The sequence below is a fragment of the Aotus nancymaae genome, unplaced genomic scaffold (assembly GCF_030222135.1).
Source record: "Aotus nancymaae isolate 86718 unplaced genomic scaffold, 86718_ANA_hifiasm-v0.15.2.pri h1tg000062l, whole genome shotgun sequence".
Lineage (NCBI taxonomy): Eukaryota > Metazoa > Chordata > Mammalia > Primates > Aotidae > Aotus > Aotus nancymaae.
In genome coordinates this window covers 40982862-41004467 of record NW_026988476.1, presented here as the reverse complement: position 1 = coordinate 41004467, position 21606 = coordinate 40982862, and the positions used below count along the sequence as shown (strand labels likewise).

The window sequence follows — 21606 nt, the reverse complement described above, 5'->3', positions numbered from 1 at the left end:
TGTCGGATGGACATGCATGCAGCCTGTTTGGGCTCAGCTGAATCAGAGTCGGTCATGTTATCAAAGATGACTCATGGAAACAGTCCGGTTCACTGTGTTTTGGCAAGTGTTATTTGGGCAAAGGTGTTTTTAGTTCCCTCTTTCCACCCATGGATGGGTATTGGCTTCTCTAGAACATACTGTGTTTAGTTTGTGTGTATGTGTGTCAGGCTTTGGCTTTTGTTTGTTTTTGCAACTCTCTGGAGAGGATGGGAGAAGCAGCAGCCATCTCTTACCCGTGAAAACCAGCCTTTCCCTACAGTCCCCACCAAAAGGTGGCATACCAGGTAGGGGCATTCAGGACAGCAATGCAGGTGTCAGAAGACCATTTGAAACATGGTCATAGTGACAGCTAATACACAAAGCATTATGTTATTTTTATGATTTGAAGCAAATATATAGAAAATATGTATGTAATTAATTTACACTGAATAATACGTTTTCAAAGCATTCTCTAGTTTGGGAACATTAACTGTGAGCATTTCAAGAAGACCTTGGACCACTGTATGTTTGTTTCTGGGGCTGTGTTTGTGACGGGGCCTGAGTTGCTAGGACCTGAAGTTCATTAACCTTTTCCTCCAGGGAAGCTGGTCTACCAGCTTTGGATCACAAGGAAGGAATGATCTTTATCTCTATTTCTATCCTACTGCCTGACCCTTTGCTCTCTGTTGAGAAACCTTGGCTTGGCTCTAATCCAGTTTAGATAACTGAGATGGGGCATACCTTTTTGCCTTGCTTTATGCAGTGTTTACGACCTCATTTGTTTTCTTAGAGAGGACATAAATATCCCTCTTGATAAGTAAACTCAGTGTCTGAAAAGTCACTAATAGGAAGTGTTAAGAGCAGGGGGAAATTGTTAGTAAATCCAGCAAATCTTGTACCCATTTATCTGGATCCTTTTTGTGTCACTGGGCCTAATAAAGAACCAGATAAAAAGAGCAGCCAAAAAAGCAGAGGGCTCTTCCAAAGCTCTGAGACTTTGAGAAAATGTGAATTTATTTCGACTCTCCAAAGGGAACTGCTAGTGGAAACGACATCTTGTAACAGACACATTCTGCAAGGTGCTTTGGTACCTGGCATGCCTTGAAAACAGAACCCCCTCAATACTCAGGATGAGACAGTGGGAAGAAGGGTGAGCTTTAGGGTCCATTAGAGGCTTTTTCAAAGCAACATATTCTGATGATAAAATATAAGTCTATGAGGAAATAAGGATTCCGTTTACAAAATCTCAGCTTACATACAACTTTACTTTCAGATAGTTTTTACGGGAAGAAAGCTATGTTTTAACCACCTCTAAAAGGTTAACTACTGTAAATTCAGCACTTTCTAATAATCCTTGTGTCAAAAAATTTTAATCACATAATTAGAAGTGTTTTAAGCTATATTATGTTTTCTGAAACAGTCAAAAGACTCCTAGATCTTTTGCCATTTTTACAGGCTGCTATAAATGCGCTTGATGGCCTCAGCTTCTTCCTTGTCAAGGATGCCTTTCTCCACATAAGCATCAGCTTGTTGGTTGATGAAGTCCCTCATCTTTGAAAGGTCATAATCTGGAAAATATTATTAGAGCATCATGAGCAAAAATCAGGAAAGGCCAATCCCATTACAGTGATTACCATTAACTGAGAAGCATTTTATACAATAACACAATTACCATTCTCCATCTTTCACATCGGGAGACACTTTAATTCTTGGCATTTGTGCAGTATTTTGCAGTATAAAATAATGTTTACGTGTATTATCTCATCTGCTTTTCATCACAACCCTGTGAGATGTTCAGGTGGGTCATACCATCCCCATTTGACCAAAGAGGAAATAGGCTCATGACCAGGGCTTTGCAAACTTTAATGTTTATACCAATCACCCGGGGCCATTGGGAAGTTGCAGATTCATATTCAGTAGGTCTGGGGTGAGGATCCAGGTTATGCATTTTAAACAAGCTGTCAGGTGATACTGATGCTGTTGGTCCAGGAACCACACTCGGGGGTTAAGTGCCTTGTTCAAGGTCACATAGGTAGTAAAAGTTATGATTAGAACCAGGTGTTCTGACTTCCTGACTTACAGTAAGACCCTGTTGATGTGACAACCCAATCTTTTTTCAAATTAAGAGTTGCTTTATTTCATGCTGTTTGAATTGTATGCAAGGAGCAAAAAGCCAGACTGTAAACTCTTTTTGGTTCCTCTGTCCTACTTAAACAAAAAAAATCTATATAAATTATCAAAACGTCCACCAAAAATAGAGATTTCCAAGTAAGAAGGCTGCCTGTGAAACCTTTCCAAAAGCTTAAAAAAAAACCCATTTTCCCTTGATTTTTTAAGTATTAAGCAATTATAGCTGTAAGTGACCAGACAGAACCCTGCTTTCTGTTAGTTGTTAAGGGGAAGAGAAAGGAGAGAGTAGGTATAAAAGGGTGGTTTAGCAGCCACCCTTAGTGAGCCTGAATGTAATCTGAGCCTAGGTTACTTGGGTATCCTTAAGCTTCTATGAGAAAGGAAAATGAAGCATGAAGGACCTCTCTACAATCACTAAGTGAGTGAGGCTTAGGGCTTATTTCCTCGCCAGCAAGCAGGACATCTGCTCCCTGTTAGGGCACAGCCATGAGGACTGAAAGAGAACTCCCAGCACTGAGCACTTTACAGCCATGACCTTAGTTGCTCCCCAGGAGGTTATAGGATATGACATCTGTCTATCATCTATCTGTCTATCTATCTATGTATCTATCATCTATCTATCTATCCATCTATCATCTATCTATATAGGTCTTTGTCCATGATTCCTGACTTATAACTCCCATAGCCCCTGTTACAGCTTTTTGTCATAATGTGGGGCACTTAGGGCCTCAGAAGAAGGTCTCAGGAGGCAGAATCTTTCTCTCTCTCTGACCTGCCCTCCTTTCACCTGCCCAAGGCAAGACTCTAATCTGATTGTGGGTCATAAGACCTTTGCTCCATAGAGGGCTCGTCCCCAAACCTTGGAGGAAGGATGCCTCACAAAGAAGCCATGAAGAATCTGAAGTGACAGGCCTTGCTGGGTTTAGGTCATGCCCTTTTTGTCCAATCACATTTCTATGTGGTTGTCAATCATGCCTATCCAACGAAGTCTCCATGAAAGGCCCTAGAGGACAGGATTCAGGAGCTTCCAGATAGGTTAACATGTGGAGGTCGATAGGAACATGAACAAAAACTCATTAACATGCCAGAAGGGTGGTGCACCCCAGCTCCACAAGGACGGAAGCTCCTGTACTCCAGACTCTTCCAGACCTCACCCTATGTATCTCTTCATCTGGTTGTTTATTTGTATCTTTAAGATATCCTTTTAATAAATCAGTAAATGCATTTCCCTGAATTCTAAGCAATCCTTTTTTTTTTTTTTGAGACAAGGTCTTACTCTTTTACCCAGGCTGGATGCAGTGGTATGATCATGGCTCACGGCTGGCCTCAAGCGATCCTCCTGACTCAGCCTCCTGAGTGGCTTGGGACTACAGGTGTGCACCACGACATCTGGCTAATTTTTAAATTTTCTGTGGAGACAGGGGTCTCGCTATGTTGACCAGGCTGGTCTTTAACTCCTGGCCTCAAGCAATCCTCCCACCTTGGCCTCCCAAAATGCTAGGATTACAGGTGTGAGCCACCACACCAGGCCCACTCTAGCAAATTAACTGAACTCTAAGAGGAGGTTTTGGAAGTTGAAACTTAAAGCCAGTCAGTCAGCTGTTCCAGAGGCCTGGACATGCAACTGATGGGAAGGAAGAAGCCCTCTTTTGGGACTGCACCCTTACCCTGTGGTATCTGAGGCTATCTCTAGGTAGTGTTGGAATTAAATTGAATTGGTGGGCACCCAGCTGGTGTTGGCTACAGAACTGATTGCTTGCTTGGTGGTGGGGAGAAACATGGTTAACAAAGGTCAGGACTAATAGTAATTTTCCCTGCTGATAACAGCTGCAGCCACTGCATGGCCTTAGGAACTAGATCCCCCACAGGCTTTGAGAGACAACTCCAGGTCAAGCAGAGCGCATATGAGGGAAGTGGAGAAAGAGCTCTCTGTTTCTGTTTTCAAGAGAGCATACTGCATACTTCCCAGAGACAAAAGGGAGCATCGAACCTACACTATTATTCTGAAGTTTGCTAACAGAGCCTTCCATATGCAAGCACCAGAGTTCCATGCTTCACCACCAGGTTGGTCATTTCTGGAATGGGAATTGAATTGCAAGATGTTGTTGATTGATTATGACCAGGAGTCTGATTCATATGCTAATCGTGAAAGCAGTAACAAATCCTCCAAATTGATGTACCCTACAATTTACCATGGCTTTGGAATGTATTTTGGTACACAGTGTATTACAATGATTCTAAGCTGAACATTTTAAAGTCTTTGCAGTCATTGATGACATGTTGTAATTTAATGGCACATAAAACAATGTTGCATTTTTAATCAATGACAGATTTGATGAAATATGGTTCATGTAAATTTTAATGTAACTGACATTAAAATTGGTTCAAAAAATTATGTTGAACCAAATAAAGTATGCATGAATACCTGATAACTGTTGCCATTACACTTAGAACACCCAAGCTAAGAGGGTGTTGAAAATACCTCTTTCTCTCTCTCTGCTGTATCTCAGCGGTTTGCAAACTTGGCTGCACGCTGGAATAACCTGGGGAGTTGAAAAAATACTGATGCCAGAGCTCTGTCCCCAGAATTTCTGATTTAGTAGTGCTGCAGTGCAACCTGGGCAGTGGGATATTTAAGTTCCCCAGGTGATTTGGATGCACTTTAAAGTTGGAGAAGCATTACCTGTTTGTTTGGAAAGCATCACTTTGCAACTGCTCTGGCCAAATACCTGGGAATCATATCAGATTCCCCCTTCTCCACATAGCTCTTGAGTTCCTCCCTTCCTTTTTATTTCCTCCGTTGTCCATTGGTTTAAGCCCCATATTTCTGCTCCAGATCTCTTCCTCTGTCTTGCCTCCTTATCTCCCTCCTGCCTTCTGGGGTCTTATTTTTTCAATCTGTAATCACACTGCAGCCAGATGGATTTCTCAGTTCTTAACCTAATTAGGCCCCAATTTAGGCTCCCTTGGCTAAAACCAACCTCCTCTGAAGGGTGCACAAACGTCTTCCTGGCATGGCCACTGCCCACTTCCCAACCCTGTCGGCTGCTCTTCTCCACAAACATCCAGTGTTCCCGGGAAATGAATGGCTCCAGTTCCCAGAACAACCCCTCTCTTTTGTCCCCTTATGTCTCAGTACCTGGTGTTCCCTCTGCCTCCATCTCTCCTCACTCAGCAGATCATCCTTAACTTTTCAGGGAAGGCTTTCTTGTGGCCCTTCTCTCAACTGTCTCTGTTGTAGTATGAAGATCCGTTCCATCTTCTCACCTCCTTGGCAGTAGCACACCTATCCATGACATCGCTGAGCAGGGCCACCCATAGCTCTAATGATGCTGTGCAGTCCTTGGGCGGGGCATTCCTGGCACTCAGAACAGGGCCTGGTTCTGTGTTTTGCTTTATGTAAGTAAGTGACTGCTTTTATGACTGCAGAGTGTACAAAACATGTGCTCAGAAAATAACTTTGTTTAAAATACTCCAAGAAAGGGGGGCTAGATAAAATAAGACTGGCAACATTGAAGATGGGTGCTGGAGACACACAGATTCATTATGTTATTAGTTCTATATTTGCTTTACATTTTTCTTAATAAAACAAAACAAAAGAAAATGCCTTTACTTGAAAGGCTAATTTGAATAATAAGATAAATGGAGATTCTGTTCCCCTTTGCATCTGAGAGGTGACTTCAGTCTTTTTTGGGCTTTGAGGGGAGACTTTAGCACAGTCAATTTGACTGTGGGATTTTTTTTTTTTTTTTTTTTTTTTTTAAATATGGAACGCTTCACGAATTTGCGTGTCATCCTTGCGCAGGGGCCATGCTAATCTTCTCTGTATCGTTCCAATTTTAGTATGTGTGCTGCCGAAGCAAGCACTGACTGTGGGAATTTTTATATAACAAGAGCCCCTGACAAATGGGTGAAGTTTACACACTCAGTCCTACCTTCTTTATTTCCCTTTTTGTCATGTTTCTTCAACCATTCAATATTTTTTCTGATGGCTTCCAAATAGGCTTCTGTTTTTCCTGAAAGAGGTAAGAGAACTATATCAAACACTCAAAAAATATCACTACATCTCATTTTGAAGACCACACTTACGTTCAAAACCACAAATATTAGACTAATGTAGCACTTGCAAGGTTATTTCCCTAAGTAGGCAATGTACACATTTGTATGTGTTGCGGGGTTTAGGTCAAGGAGAGCAGGAGGGGATGAGGTTCCAGGAGGAGGAATCAAGTTGGTAAATGTCAAGGGACATGATTCCACACACAAATAAATCCACCTTGATGTCCTGGCAGAGAAGAGTTTTGATTCAGTTTATGAGATAGATGGGTCCCTAGATTAGTTCATTTCTGTTTAGGGATGTTTCTTCCAAACTGAGGCGCATCATCAGGCCAAGGACTTGAATGAGAGTGGCAGATACTTAAAGATTCCATCACTTCAGTTAAAAGTCCTAATGTGTGGCTTTGTGTAAACAGCTCTAAGTCTTCTGCCCAATTTGGGCAGGGGGAGGATAAAAACTTAGACAAAGAGGTGACCAATACCTCACTTCGAGGTTTGGATGGCAAACCGTAGAACTGGTTCTAATAAAACTCCCCAGGATGTAAACACTGTTCGATGGGCCTCAAGTGTGGCTTGGGAACACCAGGCATCACTCATGCACCTACTCCGTGATGCCCTTTACCTGTACTGATGTCTGCAAGTGGATATTACTGTCCACTGAGAGATGAGGAATCCAGGGCTCAGAGAGGTGAAGTGAGTGGACTAAGGCTACACAGGACATAGCAGCTGGCATTTGGACTCTGGTCTGCTTAGTTTCTGCTACCTGCATTATCTAAAGGATGAGACCTCACCTTCAGACATGGACAATATGTTCTGTATCAAAGAAATCAGCCATTCTCTTAACCAGGCAAGGCCCTAAAAAAGAGGCTTTCAAAGTCCGGGGCCTCTGCAGAAGCAATAGCTGCAGAGCTCAGTGTGGTGACCATTCCTTTCAGAGCCCCATCTGAGCCCTGTTACCTCTACTCTACTGGACAGCCCTCTTGGTTGAGCTACCTGTACTGTGTGCTTATCACGTGCCAGGGACTTCTTTATGCTCCAAAATGCCTTATCTCATTTATTCTTCACAACAACTTTTTGAGGCAGTCCTATTATCATCACCTTTTTACAGATGAAGAAACTGAAGCACACAAAGTCATATGCTGAAGATCACATGGCTAGTAAGTAGCAGAGCCAGGTTTGAACCTGGCTACCTCCAACTACTGTCCGTGTACAATAACACTGCCCTAAGAGTTGCCCATGTTCCAGTTTCCGCCACTGCATTTACCTAAGTGACTTTCTGAGCATCTTTCTTCCTAATCTTGAAGCCCACTCTTGCCTTACCACTGAAGATCTGTGCCATCTGGTCCCCAAAGAAGCACAGAGACTCCTACGCAAAAAGGGCTGAATGAACGAACACCCAAAGAGAGCCACAATTTTTAGTCCTTAATTTCTTCAATAGTTGGTATAGAAACTGCTTTGATTTCAGCAGTCTGGGAGGTTGAGGTGGGAGGATTGTTTGAGGCCAGGAGTTGAAGACCAGTCTGCACAACATTGTGAGACCCTATTTCTACTAATACATAAATAACAAAAATAATAATTTTTAAAATGCAGTGTTTTCTATTTCAAATTAATTCAGTTACATAAGGCATTTTGAACAAAGAAAGAAATCTTAGTGCAGACCATTTCTAAACAATGCAACTTCATTATTTTAAAGAGTTTAAATCAAACTAGTGATCCCCATAGGGCTCGCTTTAATGAATAATGGTTTGTCATTCACACATTAGGTAGGTAGGGCTTCTGAAACTTTTGAGTATGTCTAAAAATAGTCTTGTTCTTTAAATAATTTTAAGCATTTTTTCTACTATCTCCTCTGATAGCATATCATGATGTTAGAGCTTATTTGGGATAAGGAAAACCACAGCTTAGTCTGTTTAAACACTGCATTAAAAATTCCAAGTTAGGAGAGTAAAAATAAAAAGAAGTTTTTGCCGTAGTAGGGCAGACGTTGCCCACTCTCATGCCTCCCTCTTCATAGACAGCTAATAGAGCAACTCTCAGCTGATGGTGTTTGAAATGGGTAGATCAACGCATTACTTCCTTGTTCCTCAGGCGTGTTCTACTGTTTCCCAGAAGTCTTCAATAGGATTGAGCTCTAGTTGCCGATGCTGAAGCTTGCTCATTAACACACCTTGTATTGGCTTCTTTCCCTTCCTGTTCACGTCCCCACCCTGCAGTGGCACTTCCTGGGGTCACTTCCGAATTAAGCTTCACCTCAAATCTTCTCTTAGTGAGTGCCTTGGAGGGAACTCAATATAAGACAGTTTGAAATAGAGGGCTTGACCGGGATCTGTGGCTTGCACCTGTGATCCCAGCACTTTCAGAGGCTCAGATGGGTGGATCACTTGAGCCCCAGAGTTTGAGACCAGTCTAGGCAATGTGGAAAAACCCCATGTCTACCAAAAAGAAAAAAGAAAAAGAAAATCAGCCAGGCGTGGTGGTGTGCACCTGTAGTCCCAGCTATCAGGAGGCTGAGGTGGGAGGACTGCTTGAGCCCAGGAGGTGGAGGTTGCAGTGAACCAAGATTGTACCACTGCACTCCAGCTTGGGCAACACAGCCAGATCCTGACTCAAAAGAAAAATAAATTAGAGGTCTTAGCATTATTGTATTAGGCTGCTTTTTGTTTAGGAACCAATTACCTATAAAAATGGTGTGGAATTTTAAAAAGTATGTAATATGTGAAAAGCTATTTTATTCACTCTCTTGACATTATCAACTCACAACAGAGAATGAGTTTACTATAACTTAAAGAAAATTGAACTGCAACTCATTGAGAGACTAGTATCTCATGGGTCATAACATATATGATTGTGATAGTCTCCCTAATTTATAACAGAATACCCCATCATTCTCATCCTCTTTTATGCTTTATTTTTGTCCATCAGAAGGTGGCTACTTATCATCTTCTATTGTAGCATATAATTTATTAAGTATATTGTCTTCTTCCCTTAGAAATATGTTGTTTGCTGATGTACCTTCATGCCTAGAACAAGGACTGACAGATAGTAAGCACTACAGAAGTATTTGTCAATGAGTAAATGGATGAAAGCTTTCTATACAGAAGCCGAGTTGCAATTAGAAGATTGCCCAGTGAGCATGGAATCCAAACCAGGAAACTACATCTTAAAAAAACATATAAATGGCATAGATTTATCTCTGCCTTTTTTTTTTTTTAGTGAAAATGAATCATTTATTTGAAAGACCTGAACTTTAATGGATTCTAAACCTAAATGATAGGTATATCAGAAACAATTTAAAACACAAATGTGATAGATATACTATATCCACATGTCATTTATCTTCATAGAACTCTGAATTAAATATTGTTGTTCCCATTTTATTCATGAAGAAACTAAGGCTCAGAGAGGTTAAATGACATGCCTAAGGGGACATAGCTAAATAAGGGTCTGATATGGTTGGGTCGTGTTCCCACTCAAATCTCATCTTGAATTGTCATTCCTGTAATCCTCATGTGTCATGGGAGGGACTCAGTGGGAGATAATGGAATCATGGGGGCAGTTACCCCAATGCTGCTGTTCTTGTGATAGTGAGTGAGTTCTCATGAGATCTGATGCTTTATATAAGGGGCTTTTCCCCATTTGCTCAGCACTTCTCTTTCCTACCATTGTGTGAAGAAGGATGTGTTTGTTTCTCCTTCCACCATGATCATAAGTTTCCTGAGGCCTCCTCAGCCCTGTGGAACTGAGTCAATTAAACCTTTTTCCTTTATAAATTACCCAATATCAGGTATGTTATTTATTAGCAGCATGAGAAAGGACTAATACAGGGTCAGAGCCTGGTTTTGAACCAAAATGAATATGGAGCCTTTAATGTCTGGGGCTGGGTCAAATTCACCTTTTAGACTAGAGAAATTGAGTGCCTGCTGTTGTTATTAAACTGGCTGACAAGGCAGTGGTTTTCAAACTTTGATGCACATTAAAATCACTTAGAGAAAAATTTTAAAGGCCCAATGTCCAGATTGCTCCTCAGACCAATTAAATGAGAATATCTGGGACTAGGGACCAAACATTTGTACCTTTTTTTTTAGACAGAGTTTTACTCTGTCACCCAGGCTGGAGTGCAATGGCATGATCTCAGCTCACTGCAACCTCCACCTCCCGGGTTCAAGCAATTCTCCTGCCTCAGCCTCCCAAGTAGCTGAGATTACTGGTGCCTGCCACTATGCCTAGCTAATTTTTTGTAGAGACAGGGTTTCACCATGTTGTCCAGGCTGGTCTCGAACTCCTGAGCTCAGGTGATCCACCTGCCGAGATCCACTCGGTCTCCCAAAGTGCTGAGATTATAGGCATGAGCCACTGCACCTGGTCATGTTTGTACTTTTTAATGATCCTGAGGTGGTTTCAATGTGCAGCAAAGTTTAGAAACCATTGCCACCAGTATTAAGACCTCCACACCTTTACAAGAGCATTGGCAACAATGGGAATAACATCAGGTGCTCTTCTGCTCTTGGGGCAAAGCAGCTGGCTCGTATTGACTTTTCTCTTTGCAAGAGCTGTAAAGCAAGTCCTTCATTTACACAGTGTGCACTGAAAGCCGTATGAGAGTCAACTTTGGAAAGCTGGACTATTTTTTTTCCTCAATTTATTTCAGCTTCCTTTGGAAAAAAATAGCTCATGACTGAGGTAATAGAGCACAAGCCTTAAAACATATGCTGAAGCAGATGGGAAAAGGGCCAGAGTCGAGATGCAGCCTTGCTTTTCTGGCTGTTCTGGTTTTTAACACTGTGAGAAAAATATCTTTTCTAAACATGAATTTGTCCTTACTCTATTAGGCTGTCCTGACTCTCTCTCTCTGGAGGAAGTGTACAAATCAATAGGGTTAGCCTAATGCATACGGGATATACTAAAGCATTAGGTCTTGTGAAAGAGTTTTTATAAAAATTAAGTTCGATATAATACTTCAAATTATGTCAAGATTACATGATTACACTTTTGAACTGGATGAAGCAAAGCAACTGACACTGATGTCATGGCTGACATAGACCACAGAGCGGTTAGATTCAAGATTCTGCATAATGATGACATTTTACATGCCCATGAGATGCAGCATGGAAGACTGGAAGAGCACTAGATGGAGAGTCAGAAAACATGGGTTCAAGGCCAGCTCTACACTCTGGCCATGAGATCTTGAGCAAGTCAATCATTTTCTAGGCCTCGTTTTACTGATTTGTAAATCAAGGGATGAATTCTAAAGAGGAGATTCATGATTTGTATATATAGAAAGAAATTCCCCTTTGCTGTCCTTGAAAAATCCATGTTGATATGTAGCTCTCCCAAACCTACTTGGGACTTCCTGACCCACTTGCTGACTCTCAGGGGAGAATATTGAACTCATTATTTTTGGACACTTCTAGCAGAATCCCTGGAGACTTGAAGGGAGGCATGAATTCTCTTCTTTTATGTTGCTTAAAAAATAAGTATATCCACACAAATTAGGCAATTTATTATCAATTTATCAATTAAATAGGCTAACTTTTCTGGCTCCCATAAAAAAAGAGATGAAGATGATAGGATATTTAAGTGAGAGTTATTTTAGAGATCACCTTTTCCAACCTAATTTTTTGTCCAGCCATAGAGTTGACAAATGATAGTGCTGGAATGAGTTTATGGGTGTTATAATGCTTATCTCATCCCTTGGATGATTAAAAAAAAAAGATTTTCAGTGACTCACAGAACAGATGTGAATGAGTAAACATCCAACTGGCAAAAAGAGCCACACTTAGATAATAAAGTTGGAAAGCAGTTTTTTTTTTTTTTTTTTTGATCTTCAGAGAGCAATTTACTTGAAAAGTTAAGCAACTTTATAGATTTGGTTGAAATTAGAATAAATTATAATATATTAGAATAGCCATAAATTTAGAAATAATTACTGAATCAGTTAAACAATCAGACCAACATTTAAAACTGTTATTCTTAATGTGGGTCCCTGTGGAAACCATAGTTTAAATAGCTTAAACTATTTTCAGAGGTAAATGTATCATTTTTCATCATTGGTAGCAAAGTTGGATGTTTTTAAAATTAAGCTTGAAATGAGATGCATATAAACATGTTTTGTAAACTGAAGCGTGATATGAATGTCAAGTATTATTATTATTACTTATATTCCTCACAGGACTCAGCTCATACTAGGCATGGTTAATAAACAGTTGCTGTGGTTAGATAGGGCCATCACCTCGCACTCTGCAAGGCCAAAACAGACTCCCCACAGATATTCCTGCCAATGTGTTCTGCTTCTAATTATTTCCTTAAGTGGTTTTAGCTGGACCATTACTTCATCCCTTGTTCTACTCCATAATGTCCTGCAACTTTCTGTCCCAGAGGGATCCTGTTCTGTACATGTCTGGCTCATCAATAAATGAGATATATGTGCATGTATGTGGCCTGTGTTGCACTTGCCAGCATATGGGTTAGGGACTATTCTCGGGCCATTTCAAATCTTGCTTGAGTCCTCAAAGGCAAGAATTGGTTCTTATATTCCTTCTGTAGCTGCCTCCTAAGCACAGCGCCAGGCATGCCATTGGAATAAGTGTTTATTTCTTGCTGAATAACTGCCCCAGAAAACCCAGTCAACCCTGCCTCCACTCACATGGATGCTTTCCTTTTTCTACCTAGAGACAATGGGTATTTTCTCACTGGGTTTTGTAACAGAGAAGCAAAATACTCCTTGAGAAAAGTGCAATGAAACAACTGCGAACACAAAGATATATGTTGGTATGTCCTTTTGGGGATTAATTTTTTTTTCCTAGAAACTGTAGGTCCTTGGCTTAAATTTAGTTGGTGTTTTCTAAACTGTACTAGAGTCAGTTGTCTTTATCCCAGAGTACTGGGGTCAGGGGTAACATGAATAAATTACATCTCGGAACAATAGCAGAAGGACTCATTTTAACCTCAAATCCTGCCTTTTTTCTAATGTTTTAGAAGAGCCATTACAAAGAATAACACTAGGCCAGGTGTGGTGGCTTACACTTGTAATCCAGCACTTTGGTAAGCAGGATGGATTGGGTGGATCACCTGAGGTTGGGAGTTCAAGACCAGCCTGGCCAACATCGTGAAACCCCATCTCTACTAAAAATACACAAATTAGCTGGGTGTGGTGGCACACATCTGTAATCCCAGCTACTCAGGAAGCTGAGGCAGGAGAATCACTTGAACCTGGATGACAGGGGTTGCAGCGAACCAAGATTGTGCCACTGCACCCCAACCTGTGCAACAGAGAGAGAGTCTGTCGTTAAAAAAAAAAAAAAGAATAACACGAAATCAATAGAGGTTTAGTCTACTCTCTTCCTCTCTCCCCATTACTATCTGATGGAAATCCTGATGAAGAAGGAAATCCACCTGCATCATTAGTCTCCAAACACTCACATCCTAAATAGGCAATAGTGGACTACTAAGAATCATCTCCTTTATATTCATTTTTACATGATGTTTTCAGCACCCATTCCTACAGCCCTGTGCACAGCGATAGAAGGTTTTGTTTAAAGCACTGAGCATGTTACCCTAGCAAGTCAAAGGACATAGCCTGTGGCTCACTGGGTTCTAGGGAAATATGATTGCTGTACATGGGTCACTTCCAGAGGGGCTGATTGAGGCACGCTGGGTTTCTGTTGAGGTGAGCTGTAGTGCTCTATGCTGCCCAATTCCTGGTTCTCTGTCTTAGGTCACAGGCCACTCTTTTCCTCGCTAGCTTTTTTTTTTCTTTTTTGAGATGGACTCTTGCTCTGTCACCAGACTGGAGTGCAGTGGTGCAATCTTGGCTCACTGCAACCTCCACCTCCTGGGTTCAAGTGATTCTCCTGCCTCAGCCTCACAGGTAGCTGGGACTACAGGCTTGCACCACCATGCCCAGCTAATTTTTGTATTTTTAGTACAGACAGGTTTTCACCATGTTGGCCAGGATTGTCTCGATCTCTTGACCTCGTGATCTGCCCACCTCGGCCTCCCAAAGTGCTGGAATTACAGGTGTGCGCCTCTGGTTAGCGATTTTTTAAAAGTTTACCATTCATCCTCCACTTTACATCTGTTAGGTAAAAAAAAAATCCAGAAATAAAAAGTCTAGGCAAGGATGTAGAGAAACTGGAACTCCTGCACACGATTGGTAGAAATTTAAAATGGTGCAGCTGCTGCAGAAAACAGTATGGAGGTTCCTCAAAAAATTAAAAATAGAATTAGCATATGATCCAGCAATTCTGCTTCTGGTTGTATACCCAAAAGAACTGAAAGAAGGAGCTCAAAGAGACATTTTTACACCCATACATATATCAGCATTATTCACAACAGCCAAAAGGTAGAAGCAGCTCAAGTGTTTATAGACAAATAGATACATGAAATGTGGCATATACCTACAATCAAGTATTTATTCAGCCTTAAAAAGGGAAGAAAATTCTGACACTTGCTACAACATGGTGAACATTGAGGACATTATGCTGTTACATAAGTCAGTTGCAAAAGGAAAAATGCTATATGATTCCACTTACATACGGTCCCTAGAGTAGTCAAATCCATAGAGACAGAAAATGGAATGGTTATTGTCGTGGAGTGAGGAGAGCGGGAATGGAAAAGTGTTGTTTAATGGGTATAGAGTTTTGGTTTTGCAAGATGAAAAGAACTCTGGAGATGGATGACGGTGATGGTACCACAACAATGTAAATGTACTTAGTGCCTCAGAACTGCACAGTTAAAAATAGTTATGATGGTAAACTTTATGTTATGTACATTTTGCCACAATTTCAAAAAAAACTATTAATATATTTTTTTAAAAGAGTTTACCACCCATCCAGAATGACCTAGGGTTGAATAGAAGTATGAGTCCCCAAACATGGCACACATATCACCAGTTCTGCCTACTCTAGCTCAGGACAAACATTATTAATTGATCATTCCAACTTTCTTCCTGAGTCCAGATGCAATATCATAAACTTTCTCAACCTGGGCCACTACCAAACAATTGGAGCTGACACATCAGCTATGCCAATGTAGGAAAAGATTGTGATGGTCTATGGAATTCGTGCTAGAGAAAAGAAGGGTACAAAAATATAAAAATGTACAAGATAAGAAAAATCAACACAAACTTAATACATTAAGGAAAAACTATCTTTTTCAGCCTTGTCTCAAAAATGTCCTAGTAGCTGAAATAGAAGCAGCATCTTTCGCCACTATCACCATTCATACGAACCCATAAAGCCCAGGTTTGGGTGTCTGATTCTACAAGTCTTTTCTACAAAAAGAAACCAGAACTCCTTGAAGGAGAATTGATTTCAAGTCTCGGGAAAGGAAAATTCAGAGTGGATGTACAATATCCCATTGTTGCCAGAAAGCAAAGATGACGTACTAAAGGGACTAAAGAGAAATTTAGGGAGCCCCCACTGCCAGAGTACACCAATTGAAGCATAAAGTCTTTAGCATCACCAACGACGATAACTGAAGTAACTTACACAAATGGAAAAAGTTGATAACAAGTGTTAGCAAAGGTAGTAGCAATATAAAAGGGAAACAGTTTGTAATTTTATTGGTATTACTGAGTTTCAAGGTAGTAAATACATAGCTAGTTCGTTTCTCTTCTACTTCATACACAGACATTAAACATGGTCTATAACCAAGTTTGAATAGGAACTTGCTTCTATTTGTGTGAGCAGGAGACATTGGGTGGGGAACCTTTAAGCGGGCCAAACAGTCTCTTCAAAATTGAGAGCTATGCCATGAACGAGATTGGTCCTTGTGATCTCATATCACATCATAACAAGGAATAAGAAAAGTTCACCTATTCATTGCCACTGATAGTAATACATAACCAATGAAAATCTCTTTTTGGAAAGCCCGGTGGTGTGTTTTAAGATGATAAATTAGTTGGATTCCTCTACAACCTCCCCGAAGAGAGCACTGACTCACTCTCTCAGTTCCAAAAGAACAAACTCTGTAGATGAACCTACAAATGAGATATTAATCTCGCTGTGTCACCCAGGCTGGAGTACAGTGGTGCAGCCCCACCTCCCGAGCTCAAGTGATAAGACATATAAAGTCCCAATTATATAAAAGATGTCAGTATATCATAATGACAGAAAAATAAGGTAGGTTCAAACCATTTGTTCACAATTAATGGTAAAGACATTGAGTTTCAGAAAAATAATATCTATCTGAGATATAGAGATGTAAATTTCCATGATGTAACTAGCACAACTTTGTAATAAGGGGACTTGAACCACTGAACTATATAACTAGATCCCACATTCGGCCCTGAAATCAAAGGGATAACAATTTAAATTTTATAACCCCGTTGAGTCTTTTCCTTTGGGGGAATGGTAAAGTTTCTAAAATCCTAGGAAGATGGCCAGGCACTATGGCTCACGTCTGTAATCCCAGCACTTTTGGAGGTCGAGGCAGGCAGATCACTTGAGGGGTCAGGAGTTCAAGACCAGCCTGGCCAACTTGATGAAACCCCATCACTATTAAAAATACAAAAAAGTAGAGGGTGTGCTGGTGCATGCCTGTAGTCCCAACTACTGAGGAGGCTGAGTCAGGAGAATCACTTGAACCCAGGAGGTGGAGGTTGCAGTGAGCTGAGATTGCATCACTGTACTCCAGCCTGGGCAACAGAGCAAGACTCCATTGCAAAAAATAAAATAAAACAAAATCCGAGGAAGATGCAAATTGTATTATATATTGCATAGATATATTTATGCTATTTAAGGAAATTTGATATATTGAATTTGTCATTTTTATCAAGTCCTTAAAAGTATTAAAAGTTAAAATCACTGGTTAAATCATTTAAAAATTTTGCTTAATTCAATTCAATTTTTTTTTTTTTTGAAACAGGGTCTTGCTGTGTCACCCAGGCTTGAGTATAGTGGTGCAGCCTCCATGTCCTGAACTCAAAGATCCTCCCACCTCAGCCTCCTGAGCAGCTAAAACTACAGGCATGTGCCACCATGCCTGGCTAATATTTGCATTTTTTGTAGAAATGAGGTTTTGCCATGTTGCCCAGGCTGGTCTCAAACCCTCAGCTCAAGCAATCCAAACTGCTGGGATTATAGGCATGAGCTACCGCGCCTGGTCAAATTCATAAATTTTGATGATCTTGTTGAATTAAGTGGTATGTGATTACTTAGAGGAATATTCAATAAGTTTAAGAAAATATTCCTCAATAAATTCACAAGATTATAATGGAATACTATGCAGTCATAAAAAAGGATGAGTTAATGTCCTCTGCAGGGACATGGATAAAGCTAGAAACCATCATTCTTAGCAAACAGTTACAGGAACAGAAAACCAAACACCACATGTTCTCACTCATAAGTGGGTGTTAAACAATGACAACACATGGACACAGGGAGGGGAACATCACACACTGGGGCCTTTTGGCAGGTTGGGGGCTAGGGGAAGGATAACAGGGGGTGGGAGGATAGGGGAGGGATAGCATTAGGAGAAATACCTAATGTAGATGACGGAGTGATGGATGCAGCAAACCACCATGGCACATGTATACCTATGTAACAAACCTGCACATTCTGCACATGTACCCAAGAACTTAAAGTATAATAAAAATAAATAAAATAAAAAAGATTATAAATTATACATTAAACAACGCACTAATGGTCATACATATTTCTCTCCAAATACAAAAGTCCATTGAACACTAAAGACCATCAAATGATAAAATCAGTTTGCCATCCCAGGTGACTCAAAACCATTAAAAGAGATTGCTAATCAAATAAAGATATCACATGCCAAGTCCGTTCTATACAGATTGTGTTAATTTCTCAGATGTGATGGAGCTTGCTCTTTGGATCACCGTACCTTGTGTGGTGAAAGCTTTCGCTTTCCCGGTTTTAATACTAACCTAGAGCTGTCAGTTCCATACCTTTGGGTTCATCTGTCTTTCCTCCTGGGTTGGAGTTATCATCTTTTGTGGAATCCTTCAAGGTTCCATATTCCTTTTCCATCTTAGCTGCTTCTTCCTTGGTACTGTCTGTTTCTTCATGACTCTTCTCTGATGGTGCTGTAATCAGATTGAGCATCGTTGTCATAGCCCTGTTTCCTATTTATTAATTGGTTCCTAAAGTGGAAATCAACTTTATTGACAAGGTACAGTTTGAGATCGGATCATATAAGCTTAGTGCTTATCTAATCCAACCCTCTAACCCTATATTACAGAAGAGGAAATTGAGGCCCAGAACGGGGAAAGATGTATCTAAAGTCATCCACTGAGTTATCAGAAGAGCTGGGCCAACCCCCAACCCCACCCCAGCTTTCTGAGTTCTGACTTGGCATCCTTTTCCTTCTGCCACACTGTGTCATTAGAGGGCATATTCTTTGTCTTACTTTAATCAGTGTAGGTGATCAAGCCAGGATATGTCAGGTTCTGAAGTATAATTGGTGGGTCTTGATTCCAAATGATAATAACTCTATAGCTGCCCAATCTCTCCTTGACACTGCATTTTTGAAGGATAGTCTATTACTCAGAGTCACACCTAAGGATCTGGGGCTATGGCAGGACCTCCTCCTTCTGCTCCTTTCTTCACACTCCTTTACTCCTAGTAACCCTAAATTCGAAGAGGAGACTTGAACACTTGTTTCCAAAAGGGAAAACTCTTACTCTCTTCTTACCTTAAAATCACCATTTTTCCATGTAGTAATCCTTTGTTGAATTAAAAATAATAAACCTTAAAATAGATAACCACTGAAAACAATTGTAATGCATTTCTGCAGCCAATAAAATATTTTTAACCTCAAGCAGTCTAACAGTAAACTTTTAAAATGAAAGTGTTTTCCCTGTAATCCCAGCACTTTGGGAGGCCGAGGCGGGCTGATCACGAGGTCAGGAGATCGAGACCATCCTGGCCAACATGGTAAAACCCCGTCTCTACCCGGGAGGTGGAGGTTGCAGTGAGCCAAGATTGCACCACTGCACTCCAGTCTGGTGCCTGGCAACAGAGTGAGACACTGTCTCAAAAATTAAAAAATAAAAAAAAGTGTTTTGTTATTATAGAAAAAATGAAAAAAAAAAAGAAAGAAAGCAGTTATTTTCTGATATAAAGCATCCACTAGTGTGCTGTGGTATATATAGAGATGCATATTTTTTTCACAGTTGTGGTACAATTTTGTTCTTCGCTGTGTCATTAACATTATTATGGAAGGATGTTTCCAGGTTATTATAAACTGCTTGAAAACATATTTTAAAGGGCTATATGCTATGCCATCAAGAATATGTACATAATTTCTGTGATAAGGACAAAGAGTCAAAGTATAACAATTTGCAAATTTTAGTTGTCATTAATAGTTAAAAAAATTTAAAAAAGAATCTGCCAATTGCACATTTTTCTCTTTTTGTTCCACCCTCCTCCTTGAAAGGAGGCTTCTTTTCAAAGCTCAGTTCCCTGTGGTTTGATGGGCTGAGCAGGATGATGGGTGGAGGTATGGAACTGACAAAACCAACAGTGGGGGAAAAGCACACTACCTAGCGGCACGGACCATCGGGAGAGAGAGAAGACCTGGGAGGGGAGAGCAGGAGGTGGGGCAGTGGGGAGTGAACAGATGAGCAGGCATAGGAGTCTGGGGAAGTGGTTACCCAGAGAGAGAAGATACTTAAAGGAGAATTTTAGGATGTATTGCTCAGTCTTGTGATGTAGGCTTTTCCTTTCCACCTAAGATTCCTAGCCAGCTCCAAGAAGCTTCATTAAAGACCTACATTATTTTTCAACGTTTTTTGAGGTCAGATTTATGTGCTATGCTTGGTCACGAAATAGCCAAGGTCACATCTAGTTAATCCTATGGCTGCATTTCATATTTTAGCACTTTTCAAAACCTGTAATTTTTAATTAATGTTTATTAAAGTTCATTATTTACCACTCAAAAGGGTTATTATTCTAAAAGCTAAAAAAAAATAGTTGAATAATCATACCTGGGAAAAGCTTGCTTATATTGTCAGTAGCATTTTTTTCTAGCTTGTTTTTGGTCTGAAGAGCAATCATTTCATCCAAGTTTTCTGGAGGGAGGAAGGAAGGAAAGAAACATAATTTTATTCTCTGAGAGGTGATAGGTTTTTACTAATAATGTTTAAATCTCACCAGAAATATCACAATAGCAACTCCAAAATATTAACACTGCTGGTAAGATGTTTTGACCTGGATTTTATTTCTAGGAATCGCAGATTCTCAGGATGGAAAAACATATAACTTGAGATCCTCAAGTTCAGCCTCCCACTCAGCTAACTGCCGAAGTCCCTTCTATATCTCTGTGCCCACTGCTAGAACTTCCAGGATTGGGAATTAGAGTGGATACCTGGGGTTTGACCTACTCAACACCTTGTGGTAACCACACTTTGATTTTTCTCTGGATAATCTAACCCTGTCTCACTCTCAGAACCTGTGACTCCATTGGTGGTGGAGTAACCCAAGAATGACTAAACAGCATCTTCCATGACCTAGGCTATAATTCAAGGAGGAGTCCGAGACTCTATCCAGGTCAGTGGGACTCAGTGGTGGGACCACTGGTAGAAAGAGGCTCTCTTTCCACTGGGATTGATGCGCTGTGAGAGGGTGAGATTGGGACTGTCCCAGCCATCTTGTTCCCACAGGGAGCAGTCTGGAATAAATCAAGACACAAAAAGACAGAGCTGTGAGATGGGATGAAGTCAATTCTTCACACTTTTGGTGGAATTCACAAACCCAAAGCCAGACTACCCCATCCCTCCATGGACTTTTCCAGCTACACAAAGCAATAAATTTCTTTTTTGCTTAAGCCAAACAGTTTGATTTCTGTCTTTCAGGGCTCTCACTAATTCATGAGGAGGCCAGTTCTACCGTTAGGTAGTCTTAGGCATCATTTCCGTCCTTATATTAAGAAGTATTTCCCTACTTATATTAAGCTGCACTGTGTGTCCTTGTCTTTGTCCCAATTCTGCTCTTTGGAGTAGCATCATATTAAGTGTTACTAGACAGGAGTCTAGATGTGGACTTCCTCAAGGTAGATGATGAATTAGAACCATACTCTTTGTACTCAGTTATTCAGCCAGCCACATAGCTATCTCACTACACTATTTTAGGATGAGCCTTTTCTGCCATTTGCAAACAAGCATGTCTCTGCAATTAGTGTGTAAATATTTTATTATTACTTTGTATAGTTTCACCCCAAGTAAACTCCTTTTACCCTACCCCGATTTTAAGAAGATAGTTAATATATTCTAATGTGTAATGCATTGCTTTCTTCTTGGAAATAGTGGCCATACCTGGCAACATCTGTAATCATGACACATGCTGAGGCCAGAATAGAAAGACCACTGCTTGTCACTAGCTCAGATGGGATGAGAACCGGCTGGTCAATCATCTTCTACCCATGCTGCCCTGAGCCTCT

The 21606-nt window shown here is 40.6% G+C and overlaps 1 protein-coding gene and 1 non-coding gene across 2 annotated transcripts in view; both read right to left on the bottom strand.

Moving 5' to 3' along the window:
• Positions 1-1267: 1267 nt before the first annotated feature.
• The window catches only part of SCG3 (secretogranin III), a 38916-nt gene continuing 18577 nt past the window's right edge, over positions 1268-21606 (bottom strand). Inside the window, exons 9-12 of the mRNA XM_012442391.3 lie at positions 20156-20239; positions 18116-18253; positions 6087-6167; positions 1268-1589 (exon numbers count right to left, since the gene is read on the bottom strand). Of these exons, the coding sequence (XP_012297814.2) occupies positions 1471-1589; positions 6087-6167; positions 18116-18253; positions 20156-20239 (422 nt within the window). The 3' untranslated portion in view covers positions 1268-1470. The remainder of the gene's footprint in view (positions 1590-6086; positions 6168-18115; positions 18254-20155; positions 20240-21606) is intronic.
• LOC135270517 (U6 spliceosomal RNA) lies at positions 5912-6018 on the bottom strand. The gene has a single exon (XR_010338678.1). It is a non-coding gene; the product is annotated as a U6 spliceosomal RNA (small nuclear RNA).